General features: G+C 35.0%; 2 protein-coding genes across 4 annotated transcripts in view; one reads left to right on the forward strand and one right to left on the reverse strand.

Moving 5' to 3' along the window:
- The window catches only part of LOC140166547 (uncharacterized), a 35,904-nt gene extending 26,487 nt beyond the window's left edge, over positions 1–9,417 (forward strand). For all 3 annotated transcript variants that reach the window (XM_072190032.1, XM_072190034.1, XM_072190033.1), the window contains 5 exons: positions 326–382; positions 1,533–1,616; positions 5,546–5,782; positions 7,050–7,286; positions 8,153–9,417. In XM_072190032.1, the coding sequence (XP_072046133.1) occupies positions 326–382; positions 1,533–1,616; positions 5,546–5,782; positions 7,050–7,286; positions 8,153–8,196 (659 nt within the window). In that variant the 3' untranslated portion in view covers positions 8,197–9,417. The remainder of the gene's footprint in view (positions 1–325; positions 383–1,532; positions 1,617–5,545; positions 5,783–7,049; positions 7,287–8,152) is intronic.
- Positions 9,418–19,807: 10,390 nt separating this feature from the next.
- LOC140166992 (speract receptor-like) overlaps positions 19,808–26,195 on the reverse strand; it is a 73,877-nt gene continuing 67,489 nt past the window's right edge. The window contains 5 exon segments of the mRNA XM_072190472.1: positions 19,808–20,323; positions 21,706–21,797; positions 22,107–22,205; positions 23,194–23,368; positions 24,547–24,615. Of these exon segments, the coding sequence (XP_072046573.1) occupies positions 20,231–20,323; positions 21,706–21,797; positions 22,107–22,205; positions 23,194–23,368; positions 24,547–24,615 (528 nt within the window). The 3' untranslated portion in view covers positions 19,808–20,230.

The raw sequence follows: 26,195 nt of genomic DNA on the forward strand, positions 1-26,195 counted from the left end.
ACCCCTTCTGCTGAAGTTTGTAGTCCTTCTGATATACATCCCAGATTATTGTGCAGTACTCTAAGCACGGCCTAACTAATGTTTTATATGCCATGGATTTCACTGTTTCATCACCTGCTTTGATTGATTCTTAAACATTATGAATATGTATGAGTTTATGAGTTCTTATCAGTAACCAAATAAAACATAAAAAGTCTCGGTAAAGCAAGTCTTAAAATTAAGAGAAAGTTAAGCATATGCTACTTTCACCCTAAAATGGCCCCTAATATGTGAGATTTTGTATTTAAATGTTTTTTTGAATTAATGTTTGCCCATTTATATACAGAAGCGAAGCTGGAAGAAGCTGAAAATGCATATGAGCCGACTGAGGAAACTAGTATGGGTAAGATACATAGAACTTTTATCAAGAATAATTTAACATCAAAATAGGAAAGAAAAAGTGTAAGGTACACCAACTTGATGTGGGGAAACAAGTAAAACACATACTAGACAGTATGCAGGGACAAAAACAACAAATGTAGGCATACGAAATAGGCAAAGTTCGATAGCCAAAAATTACCAGTTCCAAGGTCTATATAATATATAAGGCCCTATACTGCTACATGCAATAGTGTAAACAGTTATGGGGCAAACATTGGGGCTATTTGGGTCTTTGGTACATGGAAACAAAAGAAAACAATTCATTAGTCATGCCATGAAGTGTGTTTAGTAGCAAGCACTGCAAAAGATAACCCCAATTTTTACCCCATGCTTGTATCAAGATGGTGATTTTAATTCTGTGGTATCTATACAACACTAATGTATTATAGTATACACATTTTGCCTGCTATGAGGGGCACAGTTAAAATTATAGGTCCGAAGTGATGTCAAAACCATGACTATGCCCGATGCGAAGCTGAGGGTATAGTCATGGTTTTGACATCACCGACTGTACGATAATCTTGAAAACACCTTCACCCATGCACCGCGTTCTTCACTTGTTGCTTAGTATGGTACCTTTGCTATCAGCAGCATCCAAAATCACCTTCAGTTCTTCATCATCAACGAGATGAAATCTTGAATTTTCAGCCATTTTATCCCAAGTTTGACATCACTTATCGTTTGACATGTAACAGATTGCAAACAAATCACTGTGCTACACAGTGAAAGGTCGTCGGCAAGGTGAGGTCAAATCCATCGCGAACTGTGACCACTAGTCTCTTTTACAACACTCATAATAAACGCCGGCCGTAAGTGGGTGCGTAATGTATATGAGCGATCTGTATATTCGAGGTTGCGACTATCCAATTCTATGCCCCAGGCACAGTTGCTTATGACGCCTTCTTATTGGAAAAAAGGGGGCACAGCTATTTGAATAACTCCACTTTTAACCAATCAGATAAGAGGAATCTATATATGAGCTGAAATACTTCCAATTTTATATCACTGTGCTGTTTGTGACATGATGAGTGTGTGTGTGTCCCATGAAAAATTAGAATTTTAGAGTCAGACTGTACTATAACATCACATTTGTTCTTGTGTTTTTTTACTAGATGGTGGAGCAGAAAACCACTTATCAGCATCTATTGTAAATGATGACAGTCAGTCTTCATCTGAAGTTGATAATCTTATAGAAGGTAATTATGATTAAAATGCTTGAGTTATTGTTTTACAGTGAATGATAATATGATATAAATTAAATATGATTAGAAATGGTATATGTTATAATGTGGTCTTTCTAGGTACTTGCTAGTCCCAGCAGTGACTATAGTAAAAATTTAATTTGAATGGTCTGTCAACAGCATGACAATTGTCTACGTACACTGTGAAGAGCGCCTATGTGTGCGTAATGCAAAAGTGGATCCAGCTCACTTGTCATTGGTAATTATTTCCAATAAGTATGCAAGGTTGGATCGTTGACAGCTGTACATGTTCATTTAAATTTAATTTTTACTTTACTATAAGTACAACTACTAGGCCTATTATTAGGGATGACCACTGTTAATACAGTTTCCACTAGAACGATTTTTCATTTACTGTGTGCGTGCACTCACACACGTATTGTCTATGGAGAAAGTGATCGATACAAGAAATCCCAGGCCTGTTAAATGGCGCATATACTTGTTTTGATCCAAATGTGGGCCTATATCAGGGTGTTTCAAGAAATTCCTGATTCCACCAGAAAACATTAACCAAACTTTTTCCTGTTTGGTCAGTAAATAGAGAGGACCTTCCTTCATGAAGAGATCAACTTTTTTTAATGAAAAATTTAATGAGATGAGAACTACAACAGGTTGAAGTGACACCATTCCGTGCATCAGGTGTTCAAACGCAATTATCTCCGAATTTGGAGTGAATCAGACAAGCAAACTTACATACTCATAAAATTTAACTATTTTTGAAGACAAAATGTGCAGGATGTTAAGAAATTTAAGAATGTTTAAGCCTACCATGCCCATCTCAAATCTTTTACTTCCCGTGCACTACTTCACTACCTAGTCTGTGTTACAGACCGTGTACCTATATCCATAGGGAGAGAAACTACTGGGAACCACACACTCTCGGAAACCATAGTGGGCACATGCACACACAGTGTATTGCTCAATGTAGTAAAGATAACCTTTGAGTTGGAGCAAATTTCTCAAAATTGGTAGTGATTAATGTTACCAAACTTATGCCATGATGAAATATAATAATTTTGAAGATAAAATGTGCTGACCATAAAAGATTGAACAATGTTTAAGACTACCGCTATTCATTTGAAATAATGCACTTATTGTTCATCTCCTCTATGGAGATATTTTCCATGGCGGCCATCTATGATCATGCTTGAGGTTTCACCAAACAAACCATGGGTTTTGAGGTCTTATATTTTTGTTGTATGTCAACAAAATCGATTAAATTTTCAGGATGATCTTATTTTCATGTTGTTATAAGCAAATATAATGTTCCAGATAACGCTAGTTAATAAATACATTAAGAAAAAGTACCTTAAAGTTGCACTTTCTGTTAGTATTCCTTTTGGACTTTAACTTTTTAACATGTTCTAGCAGCCCTATATAAAACCGTGACACTCGAAAGGCCATATCTCTGGAATGAAACGTCCGATTAAGATTATTTAAACGCCAAAATGTTTCTTTCATCAATTCCAAGCCAATAAGTTAGGTCTGAATCAATTTAAATGTACTTCAATTTTTAGTGGACATGCCTACTATTATGTGAATTGCAGTGAGAGTAAATGTTAAAAAAGAAAAGAAAAACAATAAAAATAGTTAAAAACATACAAATCTAATAAACACAAATAAATTGTCTGTCAGAGTTTTGCCAGTATCTGTGTGATACAAGTCATACCGTACAACATTATCATAGTCATGATAGTATGGTATAGACCTACACAAGTAAATGAAGAGCTTTGTTGCAAAACCCCTTACGTCCATGTGTGCAAGTTTGAGAAAACATCAACAAATCATCAAAAAAAGTACTGATATAAGGGGGTTTGCAACGACAGCAGTTTTTGGCAGGATGCTTGGGTAGGATGAGTATCCCGCCAAAAACTGCTTTTGTTGAAAACCCCTTATATCAGTGATATTTTTGATGTGTTCTTAAAAGTGCTCAATTTTTTTATTTGATTTGTGAAATCTTTATTGAGGGATTTAAACTACTTCAGTGGCAAGCACTGCTTTCCAAGCAGGCCCTCATACAATGATATTTACAGCATTATTACAGAATATTTACAAAATAACATGATATTTAAAATGTATACAAAAACATCAATAATAATTATGAAAGAAAATAAATGCATCCCAAGTACATGAACGATATAAATCTAAAAATACATACAATATAAAAATAAATGATTATGATTTAGCAGAAGTAATGATGCATGTCTTGAATTGATGCAAAGACAGAGTTTCAAGGTTTACACGATATGATGGTGATAAGTTATTCCATAAGTTTGCAGCTCTTACAATAAATGTACGCTTACCACTATTAGAATTGTATTTAGGCACAATCAATGTGTTAGAAGAATGACTCCTTGTATTGTGATCATGAGCATTATGAACAAATTCAAATTGATTACATAAATATTCAGGACAAATATTTTTGATACATTTAAAGGTAAGAATAATCATGTGATTAGACCATCTATCACAAAGTTTAATCCAATTTAAAGAATTTAACATATCATCTACTGGTGTTCTGATATCAGCAAAGAGAATTGTTCTAGCTAATCTGTTGTGAAGTACTTGAAGCTGATATTGATTAGTTGCAGAACAGTTAGACCAAACACTGCTGGCATAGTCGAAATGTGGAATTACAAGTGCATTAGAGAGCATAACTAAGGTTTTATGAGGAAGGAAATACTTTGCACGCTTTCACAACACCAATTCTCTTGGAAACATTTCCAGATAAATAATCAATATGTGATGACCAAGACATATTACTATCAAACTTAATACCAAGATATTTGAAAACATCAACTCTTTCAATAATTTTGTCATTAAATGTGAGAGTTATGTCATTGTAATGATTAAGTGTTTGATTAGTTCCAAAAATCATAAACTTAGTTTTATCAGTATTTAATGTGAGCTTATTAGCTTTAAACCAGTTAGCAACAGATTTTAGGTTAGATTCTAGTTGCACTTTTAGATCATCAACATCAATTGGATGTACATGTAAGGGGTTTTGCAACAAAGCTCTTCATATGATCATGAGAGGCAATGGTTGTAAGATGGCATTACTACTGATTTTTAGAGGGGTGTCCAATAAACATGGCGTGTGGATTGGCTCATTTAAATGGAACAATCCATTGGTATGGTTCATTTTTAATGTCACATTCATATGTGGTCAATTTGTACAGAAAGCATATTGCTAGACAGTATCATATTTCAGAGATGTCTCATAAATCACATACTCCCTAGTTTCAAAACCCAGTCGCAAACGATATTAGTAATTTTGGTGAACGTGCCAGCGCAGTGGGAATAATTTTGTGAGTAGGCCTTATCAGGGTTGTAGCTAGCCCAAGTTGAATGCCTGCTAATTTTACTATCCAATTCACGAATTAGAGCGCAGGCTCAGGTACTTTTGGAATTTTGTTTACTTCAAAACATTTGATTTTGGCCATTGCAATCTAAGTGTGTTCTGGGACCATTCGTTAGAATTTGCACAGATAGATATAATTTTTGCACAGGAAGATATTTGCTAAACATAGGAAAGCTTATTCTAATACACTCAGCTTCGTTCCGATGTGCTGCATCGAGTGCCCAGCTGTCAACAAAGCTCGACGCGCATGTGATATCACAGACCCCAGTATGTGAAAAACACTGACCCGTTTTGAAATCAGAGACGTCCGTGAATTACGAGTGCCCCCGAACTGATATACAATGTTATTAGTAAAACAAATGTCCATATTTGGGAAAAATATTCCTCTATCACATAAATATTAATTATTGTCTCAAAATTTACAAATTTGTAGTACAGTACTTGTATGGTTTGAAATACAAGATATCATATAATCTGATTAGATGTGAATAATTGTAATGAATAACAACTTTTTGTTTGGCAGGATTGGAGGCAATTATTTACCCTCTAAATGATGCTGTGTTGTTCTACATGGTACGCAGTGGTGACCTTCTTGGACAAACAGCAGCATACACTATTCAAGATATGAATAGCAGCAGGTCTGAAGAAATTTTGTATAGAGAAGATCCACTTCGAGTTGCCAACTTGTTGCCTAATACAGAATATGAAGTAACCATCACATTGGGATCATCAAAATTAACGGAGAAATTTAAAACTCTAGGTGAGTTCTTTTTTGGTAGAAATTTGGTTTCAGGTTTAATTTATGATATGTGACCAAAACAAATAATGGATAAATCAAAGCAAATATTGGTATATTGACAGGCGATACAGTATCATTTATTGATAATTCATAACCTTATGAATATATATGTGATGCACGAGCCCCAATCAAACTTACTTATTTGCCAAAACGTGAACACGGTGTGCGGTTAGTATAAACAATAGTGTACCTCTGCGTAACATTAATGACTTCTGCGCATGCATGGTATGGAAATACTCTCTAAAAAGAGTTTGTAATTGGTTTGCTAGCTGATCAGCCATTTGATTTTTTAGAGAGGAAAAAATAAAAGATAAAGTTTGTATTTTGTTTTAAAAAAATATGATAATATTATACAGATGGAGATGGATTCAAACAAATTGAAGAATGACGGTTATGAATGAGTTTAACGACTTTGCATCAGTTATTTTTCAGTTATACCTTCAATATTGATGTGCAGTCATTAATTTCTAAATAATGTGCCTGATGTTAGAAAAATAATAGAGTTTTCCAGTTGAGTGTAAAAGGTAACAGACTGCTAGACAGTATCATATTTCAGAGATGTCTCATAAATCACATACTCCCTAGTTTCAAAACCCAGTCGCAAACGATATTAGTAATTTTGGTGAACGTGCCAGCGCAGTGGGAATAATTTTGTGAGTAGGCCTTATCAGGGTTGTAGCTAGCCCAAGTTGAATGCCTGCTAATTTTACTATCCAATTCACGAATTAGAGCGCAGGCTCAGGTACTTTTGGAATTTTGTTTACTTCAAAACATTTGATTTTGGCCATTGCAATCTAAGTGTGTTCTGGGACCATTCGTCAGAATTTGCACAGATAGATATAATTTTTGCACAGGAAGATATTTGCTAAACATAGGAAAGCTTATTCTAATACACTCAGCTTCGTTCCGATGTGCTGCATCGAGTGCCCAGCTGTCAACAAAGCTCGACGCATGTGATATCACAGACCCCCCGTATGTGAAAACACTGACCCGTCTTTGAAATCAGAGACGTCAGTGAATTACGAGTGCCCCCGAACTGATATACAATGTTATTAGTAAAACAAATGTCCATATTTGGGAAAAATATTCCTCTATCACATAAATATTAATTATTGTCTCAAAATTTACAAATTTGTAGTACAGTACTTGTATGGTTTGAAATACAAGATATCATATAATCTGATTAGATGTGAATAATTGTAATGAATAACAACTTTTTGTTTGGCAGGATTGGAGGCAATTATTTACCCTCTAAATGATGCTGTGTTGTTCTACATGGTACGCAGTGGTGACCTTCTTGGACAAACAGCAGCATACACTATTCAAGATATGAATAGCAGCAGGTCTGAAGAAATTTTGTATAGAGAAGATCCACTTCGAGTTGCCAACTTGTTGCCTAATACAGAATATGAAGTAACCATCACATTGGGATCATCAAAATTAACGGAGAAATTTAAAACTCTAGGTGAGTCCTTTTCTGGTAAAATTTTTGTGTCAGGTTCAATTTATGATATTTGACCAAAACAAGTAATGGATAAATCAAAGCAAATATTGGTATATTGACAGGCGATACAGTATCATTTATTGATAATTCATAACCTTATGAATATATATGTGATGCACAAGCCCGATCAAACTTACTTATTTGCCAAAACGTGAATACGGTGTGCAGTTAGTATAAACAACAGTGTACCTCTGCGTAACATTAATGACTTCTGGAAATATTCTCTTAAAAGAGTTTGTAATTAGTTTGCTAGCGGATCAGCCATTTGATTTTTTAGAGGGAAAAAAATAAAAGATAAAGTTTGTCTTTTGTTTAAAAAATATGATAATATTATACAGATGGAGATGGATTCAAACAAATTGAAGAGTGACGGTTATGAATGAGTTTAATGACTTTGCATCAGTTATTTTTCAGTTATACTTTCAAAACTGATGCGCAGTCATTAATCTCTAAATAATGTGCCTGATGTTAGAAAAATAATAAAATAATACAGTTTTCCAGTTGTGTGTAAAAGGTAACAGACTGGAGTGCCCATCTCTCTTTTAAAGTTATTTGGTGCCAGACTCCTCTATGTATAATATTGATGCAGATGTATGACCCTCCTCCTGCACAACAAGTCTGTTTACCTTCCCAGCATAATCTGGTACCCATTTACACTGTATGAAATGAAGCAAAACAACACAATATGTCAGCCGCCATGTGACTTGAACCCACGACCCTTTGATTACGGGTCAAATCACTTAACCACTAAGCCATCATCCTCTAGCTGAGCATGAATGATTTTATTTATTATTTTTTATTTCTATTCATTTTTTTTTGTCTTGCAGGGGAAAGGGATACTTCTATCCTGGGAAAAGAAGACCAGATGTAACACAGGAAGCAATTGGCAGGTTGTTTCTGCAGGTGTAGTAGTTACATAGGCCACCAATGAGGCCTGTCAAATATTATGTATAAAATTCTGCTCATTTAGCTTATAAATGTGTACATGGACTTGCTGTAGACTATCTGACGGATTTCAGAAATACAAACCATCAAGGACTGATGCTCATCTTTGTAACTGCAGTTTATCTCGTCATCCGTTTCAACTCATTCATGTGGAAATATTCTATATGAATGTATACTCATTTAAAAATTGTATTTCTGAACAGCATTTACTTTTAAATGACTTTATTATAAAACTGAGGCAAGTTGACATATATAAATTGAGAAAGCAGAAAAAATCAGGACTCAGCAGGGTTTGAATACCAGACCTCACAATTACTGATCAATAGTTATACCATTGGACTACCCAAGTTAACTTTTCCTTGCATTGCTACTATAATATTTCATTGGTCATGAAACTTATGCCTCATTTGATGAACATTAATTGTAAATACTGTATACATATTATGTATAATTTTGGTGTAATAACCTGTAATTAAGAAATCGGTCTGATCTTGTAAATTATTTTGCGCTGTATGCATGTAAAATCAGCCATTTTGTTTTTCAAAAGTAGATGAATTTTAATGTGAAACAGTGCAATTGAAGCGAGTGACAGATTTTTGTTTTTAGGATCATTTTAGACATTTGTGTGAACAAAATGTCCACTTGACCCTACTTGCATGGTCTGTCTGCCCGCAGAACAGGTGTATTTATGGCAAAAGGGTAGATTTTCTTTGGCTGGTTTATTTTATTGCATTACTACACTGCAAGAATCTATTGTGGCAGCGTGTACCAGGGTACCTGACTGGTTCACTCATAGTACTACACAGTACCAACAGGATACACCAGCATTGGTTCTGCACTATACACTGGTACTCCCTTACAGTGCACCTGTGCAGACGGCCACAATAGGAATCTGGTAGTGTAATTATGGACACCAAATATATTACTATATGTACAATATTAATTTTGCCATCACAATTAAAAACCTATAGTACCCAAAGACCTTCAAATAATAACATGGTGCCAAGAAGTCGGTGTTGGGTCAGTGTTGGCATATTTTACTGCCTTAATAATAGTAATGGGCATTAAGGGCTGGGGTATGAACGTTTGGACAGTATTTATTTTGGGACATTGGAGCACATCAGACATATCGAAGTGCATTATGAATACGGAGAATGTCTTTCTGATATCAAATAATTTTGGTTTTTGAAATTGCAATTTAATACACATTTTATGGCAAATCATTAAAATTGATATTTTTGATATTTAACAGTACTCGAAGTAAACTTTATAAATCTGATGATTTATACTTAAAGAGTATGTAGGTGGGATGAAAAGCCGACGATCAATTGAAAATTTTGACCTTTCGTATTGAAGATATGGATTTTTTTTTTCCAAAACACCAAAAAAAAAAGGTCTTTTTGGGAAAAAAATCCATATCTTCAATATGAAATGTCAAATTTTTCAATTGACCGTCGGCTTTTCCTCCCTGCTACATACACTTTAAGAATATATCATTAGATTTATATAATTTACTTCGAGGACTGTTATATATCGAAAATTTGAAAAATATCAAATTTTTATAATTTGTCATAAAATTTGTATTATATTGTGATTTTCAAAAATGAAAATTATTTGATATCAGAAAGACATGCTTCAGATTCAGAATGCAATTCGATAGGTCTGAGGGGCTCTCATGTCCCACAAAAAATACTGTCGAAACGCAATAAACGCTCATTCTAGATCCCTTAAGTGTATTAAATATTCTCATGTTATATAATAATTATGCCATTGCAAGTAAAAACCCGAACACTGCTTTTCACTTGGGATTTTCTGGGGTCTGTAAATATGTTTGTAGATAATAACACAGTGCCCTTTAATTACCTTTTAATATTCAAAGGGCCAGTTTATAGTTATGTGTGGTTCAGCAGTATGAGAAAACCAGGGGGCACTCAAATTACAGTTTAACAAGGGTGCTGGGACTCTGATACCCCTTCCCATATTAAGGGATTTTTTTACCTTAAAAAAACGGCTGATTTAACAGTTCTTGACAATTTTATTTCTCAAATCGGGACCCATGCATGTTTGATATTTTTACCTAAAAATGGCCGATTTGACAGATTTTGAACATTTTATATTTATTTCAGTTCATCAGTATGTGGAAAACCACAACGAGATATTTAAACGATGGTGCTAAAAAAACCAGAATTGAACGATTGCTCTGGCTACATCACAGGATCAATGGGCTATTCCAGTGAAATCCATACACCCCTATGGAATACATGACCTTAATTTCCCACACTAGTGTGAATTTCAAATTGGGTTACCTGAATGGGCGAAAGTTTGAAATTCACACTCGCTGTGTGGGAGAATAAGATCATTGTCTTCCATAGTGGGTGTATGGATTTCAACTGGAATAGCCCAATTTTGGAGTCAAATTATTCATTTTATTTGACTGCATCACATTGTGCTATATCAGTATACTGCAGTAAATTGTTTAACTCTTCCAAGTTTCAGGTTATGATCATTGATCGCATAGATGAGTCTTAAGTCTTCTCCCTTTAATGCGCCGATAACCAATGGGTCAACTTTGTTATTGTCTTGATTGTTGATCAGCCAATCAGTACAATTGTTTATTAATTTTGCATTCACACCTGTGTGCATTCGATGCACAGCTTGGACTTGGAAGAATTGAAAAAAATTATTGTAATGAGAGAGAAACCTAATATTCAAGGAATATGGTTAAATGTGATGCGATCAAGCAAAATCAGTCGGAAATTGGAAATGTTAAATATAGTAAAAGGCATTTACAAAGCTGCATTTTGCAGAAAACCGTATTGAAATTGAACAACCAGTTCCAAAGATATGAGCAATTAAATAGTTTCCAAAACAAAAGGAAACATTTCTTTTCTTTGGCTATATCTCAAAATCAATATTTCTGAGTTCCGACTGATTTTGCTTGATCACATCCACAGTTGCTTACTTATGTATTGTTTTGTAACAGCCAGGAGTGTAGATTCAGAAGGCACCCTTGCGGAAATTGTTGAGGTCAAAGGATTTGATTTTAAATACTTATATAATCAAGTTATAAAATATCACAAGTTGTTCTTCTGGTCCTTACCAATACCAATACAAAAACAGATTGCCTAATTAATGAGATATAGGTCAAAATACATCAATTAAAATGTAAATAGTCTCAAATTATCTGTTGTGACAAAAGGAAACAAATTATGTTTTACATTGTTTGCCTTATCTACAGAGTGTAGATTTAATGTTTATGACCTATAAACTACCAAGGGTACTCTGTAGGGTTGTTGAACTTGGGGCCCCTGATCCTGAAATTCGCCAGCAAAGTTTTATGTGTAATGTCAACTGGATCACGCTTTTGAGTCCTAAATCTTAATCGAAATGATTGCAACACAAAGTCTATGACATGTACTATCAATTCCAAAAGGTGCGTGATCCAGTTACCAGGGAGTTATGGAACCACTTCGCTGGCGAATAAGATAATTTCTCAAATATAGCAAACTATTCCTTTTTGTATTGATTTGTAAAATGAATAATGTTAGACTATTTTTTTAATTCAATTGGGAGCATTTTGAAAATTTGACCCATGTCCATTGGTAATAAATACTTGTTGACTTATTCTTCATTAATGTTTTTATTCCTTGGGACTAGAGGAATGACTTAATTCCCATGTGTGACCTTTGACCTCATCTCAATTTGCCAAAGGGTGCCTTTGCACCTGGCAGAATATGAAATTACCATATATTAATTAAACAGACTGGAGCGCTCCATGTCTGTGCATGCTTTCAATTCAGCTGACACAGGTGCAGTGTTCATACCTACAGTCAGTCCACTCTGAAGTACAAAGTACCGATGCGGACACACACACTGTGCCGACTTTGAAGGCACGCATACCTGCAGCAGAGATGCAGCACTGCGCACTGTTTACGCGCCGTATACGCACGCGTTGTCACTTTGTACTTGAGAGTGGACAAACTGTAGTGACCTCGCTTATCTGAGCGTACATGGAGAGCTCAACTTGTCAGTGCTTACAGTTACACACAAACTTCCTTTTGTGTACGCTCACACCATATTTGCTACTTTTCACCCCTCACTTATAGTCGACCCATGAGCAACATCGTACCTTCCGCAGTATGGAAACTACATACATTCCTCTGTTACGGGAAACAAACAAAATGCATTAATATGCAACGTTTCAGTTGTACTTCAATCTCTGTTCCTTGACTATAAATAACAGGTGCTTATACTTTGTATTCATTTTATATTTGAAATTGCTTAATATGTGTCATGTGTGGTTTTTATTTATTATTATATTTTGCATATTGTTGTATTTTTGTACAAATTACCTAAGGCCAGAAGCTTTATGATTTCAGTTGGACAGATTTCACAGAGTGCCTAGAAAGTGGACTCAGTGTATCTGCATACGAGTAACATTATGGAAAACCTGCTATTTGGATTATCATCCATTGGTACCAAAAATAGTGTACCTTCAGCATTTCTGGCAAAGAGTGAAAATCAAAAGACAATTGTCATTTTAAATCTTTGAGACTGAGCATTTATGAAAAAAGCATGTCTCAAAACTGCTACGTACTTTTGTTTTGTGGTGCACAGTGGCCACTTTAACCCCCCCCCCCCAATTTGTTTAAAAAAAGGAAACTATTGGTAAAAAATGTGTTTTAAAAGCATTTGTTGGAAGACTTGTATGATTGACACTTTCAATGAGTGAAAATATTGTACTCAGTGTGCTAGAGTGCAAGTTTGGAAAGTTTTAAGCATCTCAAGCTTATCTTGACCAAGTTTGAGTCGGGGGGGGGGGGCTGAAAAAGTGCATTCTGCATTGAAGTTTAAATCTCTACAAGCTCCAAGAGTACTTTTTTTAACAATCTGGAGGTACAATATGTAACCTGTTCCTACAAAATGAGTGTTAAGTCGCAAGTTGGTGGTTTAGAGACGTTTGAGTAGCTGTTCTCTGTTTTGGAACACCTGTATAATAGTCAGTGGTATGTCCTGCATGAATGAGGCCTATGGGGACATAATATGCTGTAATTTGTATTCAGTTCTGTCCCCATTCACAAAGGACATACCACTGCCAATACAGGTGTCTTCAAGTAAAGAACATCAACTCAAAAGTTGGAACATCTCAAAACTGCCAACTTGCAACTTTACGCTCATTTTGTGTGAGTAGGTCACATATTGTTTCCATCCACCAGCGACGTGCAAAGATATTATGGTATCCCAGTCAAATTCTGTTATAAATGTACACATTATGCCAGTAGTCAGATATTTAAAATATTAACATGATTTCCCATGAGAACATATGGGAGTAGAATGTATTATATGAAACTTATATAATAATACTTAATATGCATGCATGTTATAATGATATAAACTTTTGCATAATTATATAAGGATTTTTTTGAAACTTTTATGAATTACATCTCAGCTGAAATTGTATTATTATAAATACATCAAATAAGTAATATTTATAAGATAAACACCAATATTAGTAATGTAGGGGAGTAATGATATGATATGGGGAATGCATTGAGCAGAGGTAGATTTAAGATAAAGGGCTCTGATAAAGTAGCCCAAGTGCCTACCAGAGATGCAGATCCACGGCTACAAGCAATGGAGACATAAGGCGATACTCTGACCTTTTTTTGGTTCTGTGGGAGGTGCTATTAAAAGAAGAAAAAGAAAAAAATATCAAGGGGCCCTGTCAGCAACTACATAAACAACTGTTTAGTCATGAAAATATATGAATGAACCCCGTTCATACATATCAGAATGTTTTGTGATTCATATTTCATCAAAATAAATAAACAAATAAATTACAAGTGACATAATTAATAAACATGATTTTCCTTCATTTTTCCTACCCTACCCTGTGATATCACATCTGGGTCACCGGGCATAAACGTTGATTATGCCCGGCTCTCGACCAATCACGTGCGCTGTTACATAGAGTGTATGTATGAAAGATGTTTCTTTACAGATGCGACAATGCAATGTATTATGCCAAACTCTATGCCAAACTGCCTATTTGTTTATATAAACAGCCAAAATAAAAAGTCTCCACTAGTTCCAACCCCATTTAATCAAGAGTCTGGTGAGTTTATGGCAAAATAATCCATATAATAATTTTCAATACACTTTCCATCGAAGGTTGATTAAATGGGGATGGAACTAGTGGAGACTTTTTATTTTGGCTGTGTTTATATTATGTATTGCAGTTTGTATCTTGATACTTATTTATTACAAAAATGTTTACTCTGTTAAAATTATTCCTTGTATCATCAATGTGTATAAAACTGATCTGAAATGGAAAATTCTTTTTGAGACACTACAAAATATTTGAATGTTAAGAGTCAGGAAAAAATAGCTGGCTATTATAATCCTGGCATTTTAGTCTTGGAAAAAATATATGTGCATTCATGTATTGTTTGTAAAATAAAATACATCTTGAAAAAACATTTTATGTGTGATTATATCATATTTTTGTATCTGACTCTAGTTTTGAAATATCGAATAATTGAAAAAAATTACAAGTGTTCAAATTCCACTGCAATCATCCTTTTTAACCACTCCATGATAAAGATTGAGTCAATTTGCCCTTAAGGGAAGGGGTATGAACGTTTGGACAGTATTTATTTTGGGACATTAGAGCACATCAGACATATCGAATTGCATTCTGAATACGAAGAATGTCATTCTGATATCAAATAATTTTGAAATTCGCAATTTAATACACATTTTATGGCAAATCATTAAAAATTGATATTTTTAATATTTAACAGTACTTGAAGTACTTGAAGTAAACTTTATAAATCTGATGATTTATACTTAAAGTGTATGTAGGTGGGATGAAAAGCCGACGATCAATTGAAATTTTGACCTTTCGTATTGAAGATATGGATTTTTTTCCCAAAACAGCAAAAAAAAAATTAGGTCTTTTTGGGAAAAAATCCATATCTTCAATATGAAAGGTCAACATTTTCAATTGACCGTCGGCTTTTCCTCCCTGCTACATACACTTTAAGAATATATCATTAGATTTATATAATTTACTTCGAGGACTGTTATATATCAGAAATTTGAAAAATATCAAATTTTTATAATTTGTCGTAAAATTTGTATTATATCGTGAATTTCAAAAATGAAAATTATTTGATATCAGAAAGACATGCTTCGTATTCAGAATGCAATTCGATACGTCTGAGGTGCTCTCATGTCCCACAAAAAATACTGTCGAAACGCCATAAACGCTCATTCTAGATCCCTTAACATTCCTTCCTTGATGCTGTCCCTCTGATCATGCTTGGTTGATTGTTATTATAGCACCAGTACTTTTCTTGATCGATGTCTTCATGATGACATGTTCAAAATTGTATAATTAGAGATGCACCAGAATTTGGAAAAATAACATGTTCAGAACTGCAGAGTTGTGTTATAGAGATGCACTCCGATAAGGTAAAATAACAGTATGATATAAAATTGCAATGGTTTGAACCCAATACACAAATTTATTGGTCGAGCTAAGAGTTTTAAAATATTGGACAAGACGAAGTCGAGTCCAATATTTTTAAACTCATAGCGAGACCAATAAATTTTGTATTGGATGAAAAAACCATCCAATCGATTTTATCATTATTATGTTTTCAGAATCTTTTCTTGGTCAAAAACATGACTTTTGGTCAAAAATGTGATTTTTTGGTCAAAGATGTGATTTTTGTCAAAAATGTGATTTTTGGTCAAAAATGTGATTTTGGTCAAAAATGAGTTTTGGTCAAAAATGAGTTTTGGTCAAAAAATTGTAGAAAACAAAATTTTTTGGGAAAAAGTGAGCCTATCCAACACAGTTCAAGTTTTGAGTCCAAGTGTTGATTATATTAGACTCTTCAACTCTGTACAAAAGTATAGGAAAGAAGATTCTGAGAACATAATAATGATCAAAGTTGTGTTTTATGGAGATGCACCAGGATTTGGTAAAATAACATGTGCAAAGCTGTGTTATATAGAGGCGTACTAGGATACGGTAAAATAACATGTTCAAAGTTGATATGTATACAGATGCACCGGAATATGATAAGATAACATATGTTCAAAGTTGTGTTGTGTAGAGATGCACCGGGATATGGTAAAATAGCATTATGTTCAAAGTTGTGTTGTATAGGGATGCACCGGGATATGGTAAGATAACATTATAATTATGTTCAAAGTTGTCTTGTATAGATATGCACCGAGATATGGTAAAATAACATTATGTTCAAAGTTGTGTTGTATATGCACCGGGATATGGTAAAATAACATTATATGTTCAAAGTTGTGTTGTATAGAGATGCACCGGGATATGGTAAGATAACATAATGTTCAAAGTTGTGTTGTATAGAGATGCACCGAGATATGGTAAAATAACATTATGTTCAAAGTTGTGTTGTATAGAGATGCACCGGGATATGGTAAGATAACATATGTTCAAAGTTGTGTTGTATAGAGATGCACCGGGATATGGTAAAATAACATTATGTTCAAAGTTGTGTTGTATAGAGATGCACCAGGATATGGTAAGATAACATTATTTGTTCAAAGTTGTGTTGTATAGAGATGCACCGAGATATGGTAAGATAACATATGTTCAAAGTTGTGTTGTATAAAGATGCACCGGGATATGGTAAGATAACATTATATGTTCAAAGTTGTGTTTTTTGTCAAAAATGTGATTTTTGGTCAAAAATGTGATTTTGGTCAAAAATGAGCAAGTCAAAAATGAGTTTTGGTCAAACAATTGTAGAAAACAAAATTTTTTGGGAAAAAGTGAGCCTATCCAACACAGTTCAAGTTTTGAGTCCAAGTGTTGATTATATTAGACTCTTCAACTCTGTACAAAAGTATAGGAAAGAAGATTCTGAGAACATTATAATGATCAAAGTTGTGTTTTATGGAGATGCACCAGGATTTGGTAAAATAACATGTTCAAAGCTGTGTTATATAGAGGCGTACTAGGATACGGTAAAATAACATGTTCAAAGTTGATATGTATACAGATGCACCGGAATATGATAAGATAACATATGTTCAAAGTTGTGTTGTGTAGAGATGCGGTAAAATAGCATTATGTTCAAAGTTGTGTTGTATAGGGATGTGCCGGGATATGGTAAGATAACATTATAATTATGTTCAAAGTTGTCTTGTATAGATATGCACCGAGATATGGTAAAATAACATTATGTTCAAAGTTGTGTTGTATATGCACCGGGATATGGTAAAATAACATTATATGTTCAAAATTGTGTTGTATAGAGATGCACCGGGATATGGTAAAATAACATTATATGTTCAAAATTGTGTTGTATAGAGATGCACCGGGATATGGTAAGATAACATATGTTCAAAGTTGTGTTGTATAGAGATGCACCGGGATATGGTAAAATAACATTATGTTCAAAGTTGCGTTGTATAGAGATGCACCGAGATATGGTAAAATAGCATTATGTTCAAAGTTGTGTTGTATAGAGATGCACCGAGATGTGGTAAAATAACATTATGTTCAAAGTTGTGTTGTATAGAGATGCACCGGGATATGGTAAAATAACATTATATGTTCAAAGTTTGTTGTATAGAGATGCACCGGGATATGGTAAGATAACATTATGTTCAGACAGAGTTTGTTGTATAGAGATGCACCAGGATATGGTAAGATAACATTATTTGTTCAAAGTTGTGTTGTATAGAGATGCACCGGGATATGGTAAAATAGCATTATGTTCAAAGTTGCGTTGTATAGAGATGCACCGGGATATGGTAAGATAACATATGTTCAAAGTTGTGTTGTATAGAGATGCACCGGGATATGGTAAGATAACATTATGTTCAAAGTTGTGTTGTATAGAGATGCACTGGGATATGGTAAAATAGCATTATGTTCAAAGTTGTGTTGTATAGAGATGCACCGGGATATGGTAAAATAACATGTTCAAAGTTGTGTTGTATAGAGATGCACCGGGATATGGTATTAAAATAGCATTATGTTCAAAGTTGTGTTGTATGGAGATGCACTGAGATATGGTAAGATAACATATGTTCAAAGTTGTGTTGTATAGAGATCACCGGGAAGTTAGCATTATGTTCAAAGTTGCGTTGTATAGAGATGCACCGGGATATGGTAAAATAGCATTATGTTCAAAGTTGTGTTGTATGAAGATGCACCGAGATATGGTAAGATAACATATGTTCAAAGTTGTGAACATAAAATCGCAGTTATCACACTTGATGGTAAGATCATCTCTAATCATGAACTCTATGTTGTTATCAATAAAAAGAGAAGCCCCTCCCCCTCTTTGATCGGTTCTATGAGAATTAACAGAAGTGTAACCTTCCAAATCAATGAGATTTGCGTCACAGTTAGATCTAAACCAAGTTTCCGTGAAGGCATAGATATTGAAATGTGTTGTATAGAGATGCACCGGGATATGGTAAGATAACATTATGTTCAAAGTTGTGTTGTATAGAGATGCACCGGGATGTGGTAAAATAGCATTATGTTCAATGTTGTGTTGTATAGAGATGCACTGGGATATGGTAAAATAGCATTATGTTCAAAGTTGTGTTGTATAGAGATGCACCGGGATATGGTAAAATTACATTATGTTCAAAGTTGTGCTGTATAGAGATGCACCGAGATATGGTAAAATAACATTATGTTCAAAGTTGTGTTGTGTAGAGATGCACCGGGATATGGTAAAATAGCATTATGTTCAAAGTTGCGTTGTATAGAGATGCACCGGGATATGGTAAAATAGCATTATGTTCAAAGTTGTGTTGTATGGAGATGCACCGAGATATGGTAAGATAACATATGTTCAAAGTTGTGTTGTATAGAGATGCACCGGGATATGGTAAGATAACATTATGTTCAAAGTTGTGTTGTATAGAGATGCACCGGGATGTGGTAAAATAGCATTATGTTCAATGTTGTCTTGTATAGAGATGCACCGGGATGTGGTAAGATAACATTATGCTCAAAGTTGTGCTATATAGAGATGCACCAGGGTATGGTAAAATAACATATGTTCAAAGTTGCTTTATATAGAGATGCACCGGGATACGGTAAAATAACATTATGTTCAAAGTTGTGCTAGAGACGCACCGAGATATGGTAAGATAACATGTTCAAAACTCTGTCTTATAGAGATGCTAAAATAACAACAAATAAACAATTGTTGCACGATCAGTTTTTTATTGACATATGTTATATATTATGATTTGTTCATACATCCAGATATAATTCCAAACGATGGTCCACAGGTGACAAATTAAATCTTTTTAATGAGCACAAAAATTGTGATGAAAATCAGTGATAAAATATATATTCTTTTAACCCTATTCAAAATAAGAAAATCAAGATAAAATACATTCGATTGTTTCCAGATGACAAAACGAATTATTATAATAGCACTAAAAATCCTGATGAAATTCATCAATAAAATATTATTTCAGTCCTTTTTGAAATAAGAAAATCAAATAAAATACACAAAATGTATAAAATATTGTGTCCAGATGACAAAATGAATTTGTTTTTGAAAGGCATCAAACATTCTGATGAAATTCATCGATGAAAAAATATTGTGTTAGCCTTATTTGAATAAGAAAATCAGGATTACATACAAAATATATACGTAAATGTAAAATATTAAGTTTTAAACTTGCTCTGAGCAAAGTTTAAAAAAAATATGTCAGTCCGTCGCTACCTATAATATAATTACTATCCCTTGTACTAAATGAACATTTTATGTGCTTTTGAAAAGCAGAACCTATACCAATCACAAATTAAGGTGTAATTCTCATTAACAAATTTCCAAGCAATCATAATCATTCGTCTAATTTCAATTAAACCAGATAAATCCTTTCAATTGAAAATGAGTAAAAATATGAAGAGTAAGTAAAAAATACAGGGTTTAATCCAGAATCTGCTTTGGTGGCAAGTTCTTCTCGATTTTGTAGGATGGGTCTTGTCCTGTGAGCCAGTAGGTGTTAATCTCACCTTTTCCCTAAACATGATATAAAACGAAACAACATCAGAACGTATTAGTTTCACATTGTACTAAAAACCGATACTTTCATCAGTACATGCTTTGATAACCTATTGTTAACAAATATCTACATTATTATTCAAACTTAAAGAAATGTTTAAAAACAAAACTCAAAACACTCAAGAAAATAAATTAACCAAAAAAGACACAACCAACAAAACAAACAAGCAAACCCACATAACTCAAGCAAGCAATGTGTTTTTGATGGAAAAGAAATAAACTTTGAACCAAAAACCCAACTACCCCTCTTTACAAGATTTTACCCAACTAACCAAGACTTCGTAATAATTATTTCCATTTTGCTTGACAAAAAAGTGAATTTTTACTAGCTACATTATTTCGTCCTTCACATACACATCAGAGGACTTCTTCAGGTATAACTGATATGTTCCTCCGATATGAAGGACGAAATATTGTAGTGAGTAAAAATTCACTTGGTTTTGTCAAGCAAAATGGAAATATGTATATTACGAGTCTTGGTTAGTTGGGTCGGGTGCGTGGGGGTAGTTGGTGATGTAATATTCTGCCACAAAGTCTTTAAGGGCTGGGGTATGAACGTTTGGACAGTATTTATTTTGGGACATTAGAGCACATCAGACATATCGAATTGCATTCTGAATACGAAGAATGTCATTCTGATATCAAATAATTTTGATTTTTGAAATTCGCAATTTAATACACATTTTATGGCAAATCATTAAAATTGATATTTTTGATATATAACAGTACTTGAAGTAAACTTTATAAATCTAATGATTTATACTTAAAGTGTATGTAGGTGGGATGAAAAGCCGACGATCAATTGAAAATTTGGACCTTTCGTATTGAAGATATCGATTTTTTCCCCAAAACACCAAAAAAAATTAGGTCTTTTTGGGAAAAAATCCATATCTTCAATATGAAAGGTCAAAATTTTCAATTGACCGTCGGCTTTTTCCTCTCCTGCTACATACACTTTAAGAATATGTCATTAGATTTATATAATTTACTTCGAGGACTGTTATATATAAAAATTTGAAAAATATGAAATTTTTATAATTTGTCATAAAATTTAGATTATATTGTAATTTTCAAAAATGAAAATTATTTGATATCAGAAAGACATGCTTCGTATTCAGAATGCAATTCGATAGGTCTGAGGTGCTCTCATGTCCCACAAAAATACTGTCGAAACGCAATAAACGCTCATTTTAGATCCCTTAATAATGATACAATTAACTTAAACGTATATTAATGTTTTAACGCGACCATGTGGAAGAGCAATTTTACAAAATTGAACATGTTTACCATGTATACATAAAGTTTTAATAATAACGATAAGGTCTTCAATTTGACTTTACCTTCATTGCTACCAGACCACGTTCCTCAAATTGGTATCCACCGACTTCATCGAGAATCTCCTTGCACCACGGGCTGACGTGAATTCTAAGTGCTGATGGTTTAAGAAAATGTAAATTTATTGTGACATTAAATTCTCTCGATTCAAATCAATTCGCAGGCCTACCGTATTGCACGAAGATTTCCTCTTGTTATATTTTCAAGGATCCGATCGCCCCATTCATACAAAATAATGGAGCGAAGAAACAATATAGCATGACGTCACAGAAGTGGATCAGAAACTTCTCCCAGTATAATTCATTAAAGAGGATGTATGGAAAGTTCAATCTCGATGAAACCGTTCTATCAATCGAACATTCAACACAAAAAGTTGACATATGAGAAAATGAACTTCCAAACTTACCTTCTCCGTTGGACTCCATACGCGACGCGGTGTTGACGGTATCGCCAAAGAGACAGTAACGAGGCATGGTCAAACCTACTACGCCAGCAACGCATGAGCCTTAAAAATATCAAAGAAAAAGTGAATTCATTACTGTCAGAAATGTAATAATACCCTATGGGTAGCACCAAAAACCGAAAATAAATTTTAGGGGAATTCTGTTACATACTGTTTTATTGTACCATAATGGGCCGCAATAAGTGAAAGCTCTTTATGGTCGCAGAAAATAAATACATGGCCGGAGAGCGTAGTTACTTTCTGCAACCATAATGGGCCACAATATGCTAACCCTAACCGGCCTAACCATAACCCAAAAGGTGTGTATATACTTGCGGCCCATTGTGGTTGCAGCGGCCCATTATAGTTGCAACGACCCAGTATGGTTGCAGCGGCCTATTATGGCTACAGTGGCCCATTATAGTTGCAACGGCCCAGTATGGTTGCAGCAGCCCATCACGGTTGCAACGGCCCATTACGGTTGCAACGGTCCATTATAGTTGCAAGGGCCCATTATGGTTGCAGCAGCCCATTATAGTTGCAGCAGCCCATTGTAGTTGCAAGGACCCATTATGGTTGAAGCAGTCCATTATGGTCGCAATATGGTTGCAGCAGTCCATTATGGTTGCAGCAGCCCATTATGGTTGTAGCAGTCCATTATGTTTGCAGCAGCCCATTATGGTTGTAGCAGTCCATTATGGTTGCAGCGGCCCATTATGGTTGCAGCAGTCCATTATTTTACTCGCACTTTTGTCGATGTTTTTTTGAGCACCGAATTTGGCACGTATGCACAGCACAGCTCTCCTAGGAAAAGCCTCGCTTAACAGGAGTTCATCACTCAAGACTCAAGACTCAAGACTCAAGACTGGTTGCAGCAGCCCATTATGGTTGTAGCAGTCCATTATGGTCGCAGCAGCCCATTATGGTCGCAGCGGCCCATTATGGTTGCAGAAAGAAATTAAGCGGCCGGGAATGCGTGGAATGCATGCTAGTGTCCCAATATATTCGCGTATGTTTGTGGTTTTCGTCACAAGAAAGTTGAGAAACTTACCAGAATGAATACCGATACGGAGCCTGATCTTATAGTCACGTTTATGAGGTATAATGAAGTGGGGAATGTTTTCTAGCAGATGCCAGGAAGCAGAAGCGATCTGTGCTGCGTGCATTTTCCCGTTACGAATCGGCAAACCGGATACCAACATGTAGGCATCACCAATGGTCTCCACCTGTACGGAAAGGGAGAAAAACAATGAATAACGAGTTGTCTCATCGTATAGCTGATGCTTTTAGGTGGGGTTTGTTTGTTTTGGGGGGAGGGGGCAAAAATATGTGACTTTTGTCCTGTACTATAAAAAGAACAATGGTACACTGTATGGTAAAGATTAAATGCTTATGAGTACCTTGATCAGTATTATTCCTTATCTTTGGTAATGATGGCTCTAAAAAGAGCTGTTCAGACTACATGCTTTACTTGAAGAGATCGGTTTAGTTATAACCATGTATATGGTAGATAAACAAAGTACTAGCCCATCAAATAGCAAAATTCACCTTCATTTTGAGCTAAAATAGTCTGCATTCGCGTGCTTAGTGCGCAACCGGAACAAAACATGCTCGCCCTCACACATTTCCGTCCGGCGGCCTCCAATGACGAACTGATGGAGTTGAAAATAAATCTGAACGTCCTTCTCTAGACCTTTGATGTCCTTTCTATTGATCGGAACATAAATCCACTGCCCCCAGCAGGACATTATCTGCCGTGTCTGAACTAAGCACTGAATCCACCCTTCAAATTGACTGGGAAAATGTCAAAGGTTTTGAACGGTGAATAACAGAGAATACCCCTGTCAAGTGCGGAAGGCCATTGAAAAAAAAAACACTCCAGCGCTCAACCGTGATCAAGGACTTGAACTCCTAATCCGATGAAAAGAACGGACATCAAAGGAACTGAGACGGCATACAACTCAATCAGTTCATCATTCCCATTGGAGCCTGGGGGTGCGGGGGTGCCAAAATATACAAAAAGTCCAAAAATTTTAGGTTTTTTACGCCTTTTTTGGACAAAAAAAGGTCCAAATTTTGGGAAGAAAGTCCACTTTTCACAAAATCGCCCCCTTTTGAAAAAAGTCCACTTTTCAAAATCAGCACCCCTCCAAATGAAATCCTGCGTACGGGCCTGGGAGCCCTCCTGATGAGGATATGTGTTGCATACATCAAAATATTGAGGCAACTACTAGTATCTCAACCACTATGACCACAGAATTAATGTGTTGAATGACAATTTAAATCTTCTTTGATCTGTTCAGTTGACAATTTCTTTCTTTTGCTATAATGATATGTTGGCTCTGAAAAGAGCTGTTCAACAAGAAATAGATTGCACTTTTCTACATTTTGCTGCCGTACTTACCTTGTAGACGTCATAGTTTGAGATGATAGCATCGAACATAGTGTACAAGCCATTCAACATGTTGACAACCTGTATAGGCGATGAAGCGAAGGACACGTTTAGAAATAAGAACATAATAGTCCAGTAACCATGGTAACAGAAGAATCATAAAGTCAGACATTTATCATTATAACTTATAGTCAGGGAGTGAAGGCAGTTTAGGTAGAATTAATTCCTCAATCGACGATTTTTGTATCAATGGATGCAGAGTATATTGTAGTATTGTATAACAAAAATCGACTAAAATCTACCTTGGGCAAATTTTTTTATAACCCTTTGAAAGTTGCACTTATTCTAACTTTGGGCAAGTTTAATTCCGAAGACGTAAATCAAAATACAATTGCGAAGCGTGGTCGCACGCGGCTATCGCGACGGCATTACGCGCTGACACATGAGCGACAAATTTTGCGTATAGTGCGCATACACCGTTTACCGCGCTGACTCACATTTTATTTATTATCCTTCCGCTGACACACGGTTCGCAGCATTGATTGCATATATTTTGCCATTCATTGACGGCGGACTGTTTACGTTGTTTTGCCAATAGATTAGCTTAGATTTGCGGATTATTAATTGGGAATTTTAGCATAATAGCTTAAAAGATATTTCGAAGGTGTCGTATTTAGTATTAGTCTAAATAATATTATATTATGCACCTATACGCTGCCTGCTATAGCCCACTAGGTCTAATATTTAAAAAAAAACCAAAAAACATGTCTCTCGTCTTATTTCTTATAAATGATCGCAAAATTGGTGCAAATACAAATAAACTTAGGGCTGTTTTAGCGTATAGGCCTACAATAATTTATGTCTGAAAAAAAGACAAGGGCTTAGTTATTTTGTTGTTCTGTCTGGGAGGGTAGGGCCCCTCTAATTAGGCTGATCACAAAACCTTCCATGATGTTTGGTTCTTTTAAGTGGATCGTAGGCCTATCAGGGTAGCGTGTAGTACGGTACCCCGGTCCGGTAGCCCGTATCCCGATTGACCACTTTTTCCCTCGTAAAGCATGAACTGCCAAGATGGTTAAAGTCTAGAGGAAGTAGAGTAGAAACTGGATTTGTCAATCATAAAAATCTAATCGTTTTTTACTTCAATCCTACTACAAATCTGTCCTTGTAGGCCTACAAATAAATCTATAAAGGAGGTACTACACCCCTGCCCAATTTTGTGCCTATTTTTGCATTTTTCTCAAAAATAATAGCGCATTGGTGACAAGTAACATATGTATATTATAGGGGCAAGGACTACAACTACTGCACTTGAAATTTTATTTCAGCACAGACAACAGTTGTGGAGTTACAGTCAAAATGAGGAAAACCAATATTTGATCAATAAATCAATAACTACTTGCCTTGAGTTGCTGAATTTTCAGTACAGTAGTTGTAGTCCTGGCCTCTATAATATACATATCTTACTTACCACTAATGCGCTATAATTTTTGAGAAAAATGCAAAAATAGGCACAAAATTGGCCAGGGGTGTAGTACCCCTAAAGCTATAGGTTAAACTAAGTTCCGTCAACTTTCGCTTAGAAATAATATTTGAGCATGCAAGGTTGTTTTAACCGCCATCGATTGTCAGTGACTCAATTTCATGGAGCGATAACATTT

The sequence above is a fragment of the Amphiura filiformis genome, chromosome 12, assembly GCF_039555335.1.
Source record: "Amphiura filiformis chromosome 12, Afil_fr2py, whole genome shotgun sequence".
Taxonomy (NCBI): Eukaryota; Metazoa; Echinodermata; class Ophiuroidea; order Amphilepidida; family Amphiuridae; genus Amphiura; species Amphiura filiformis.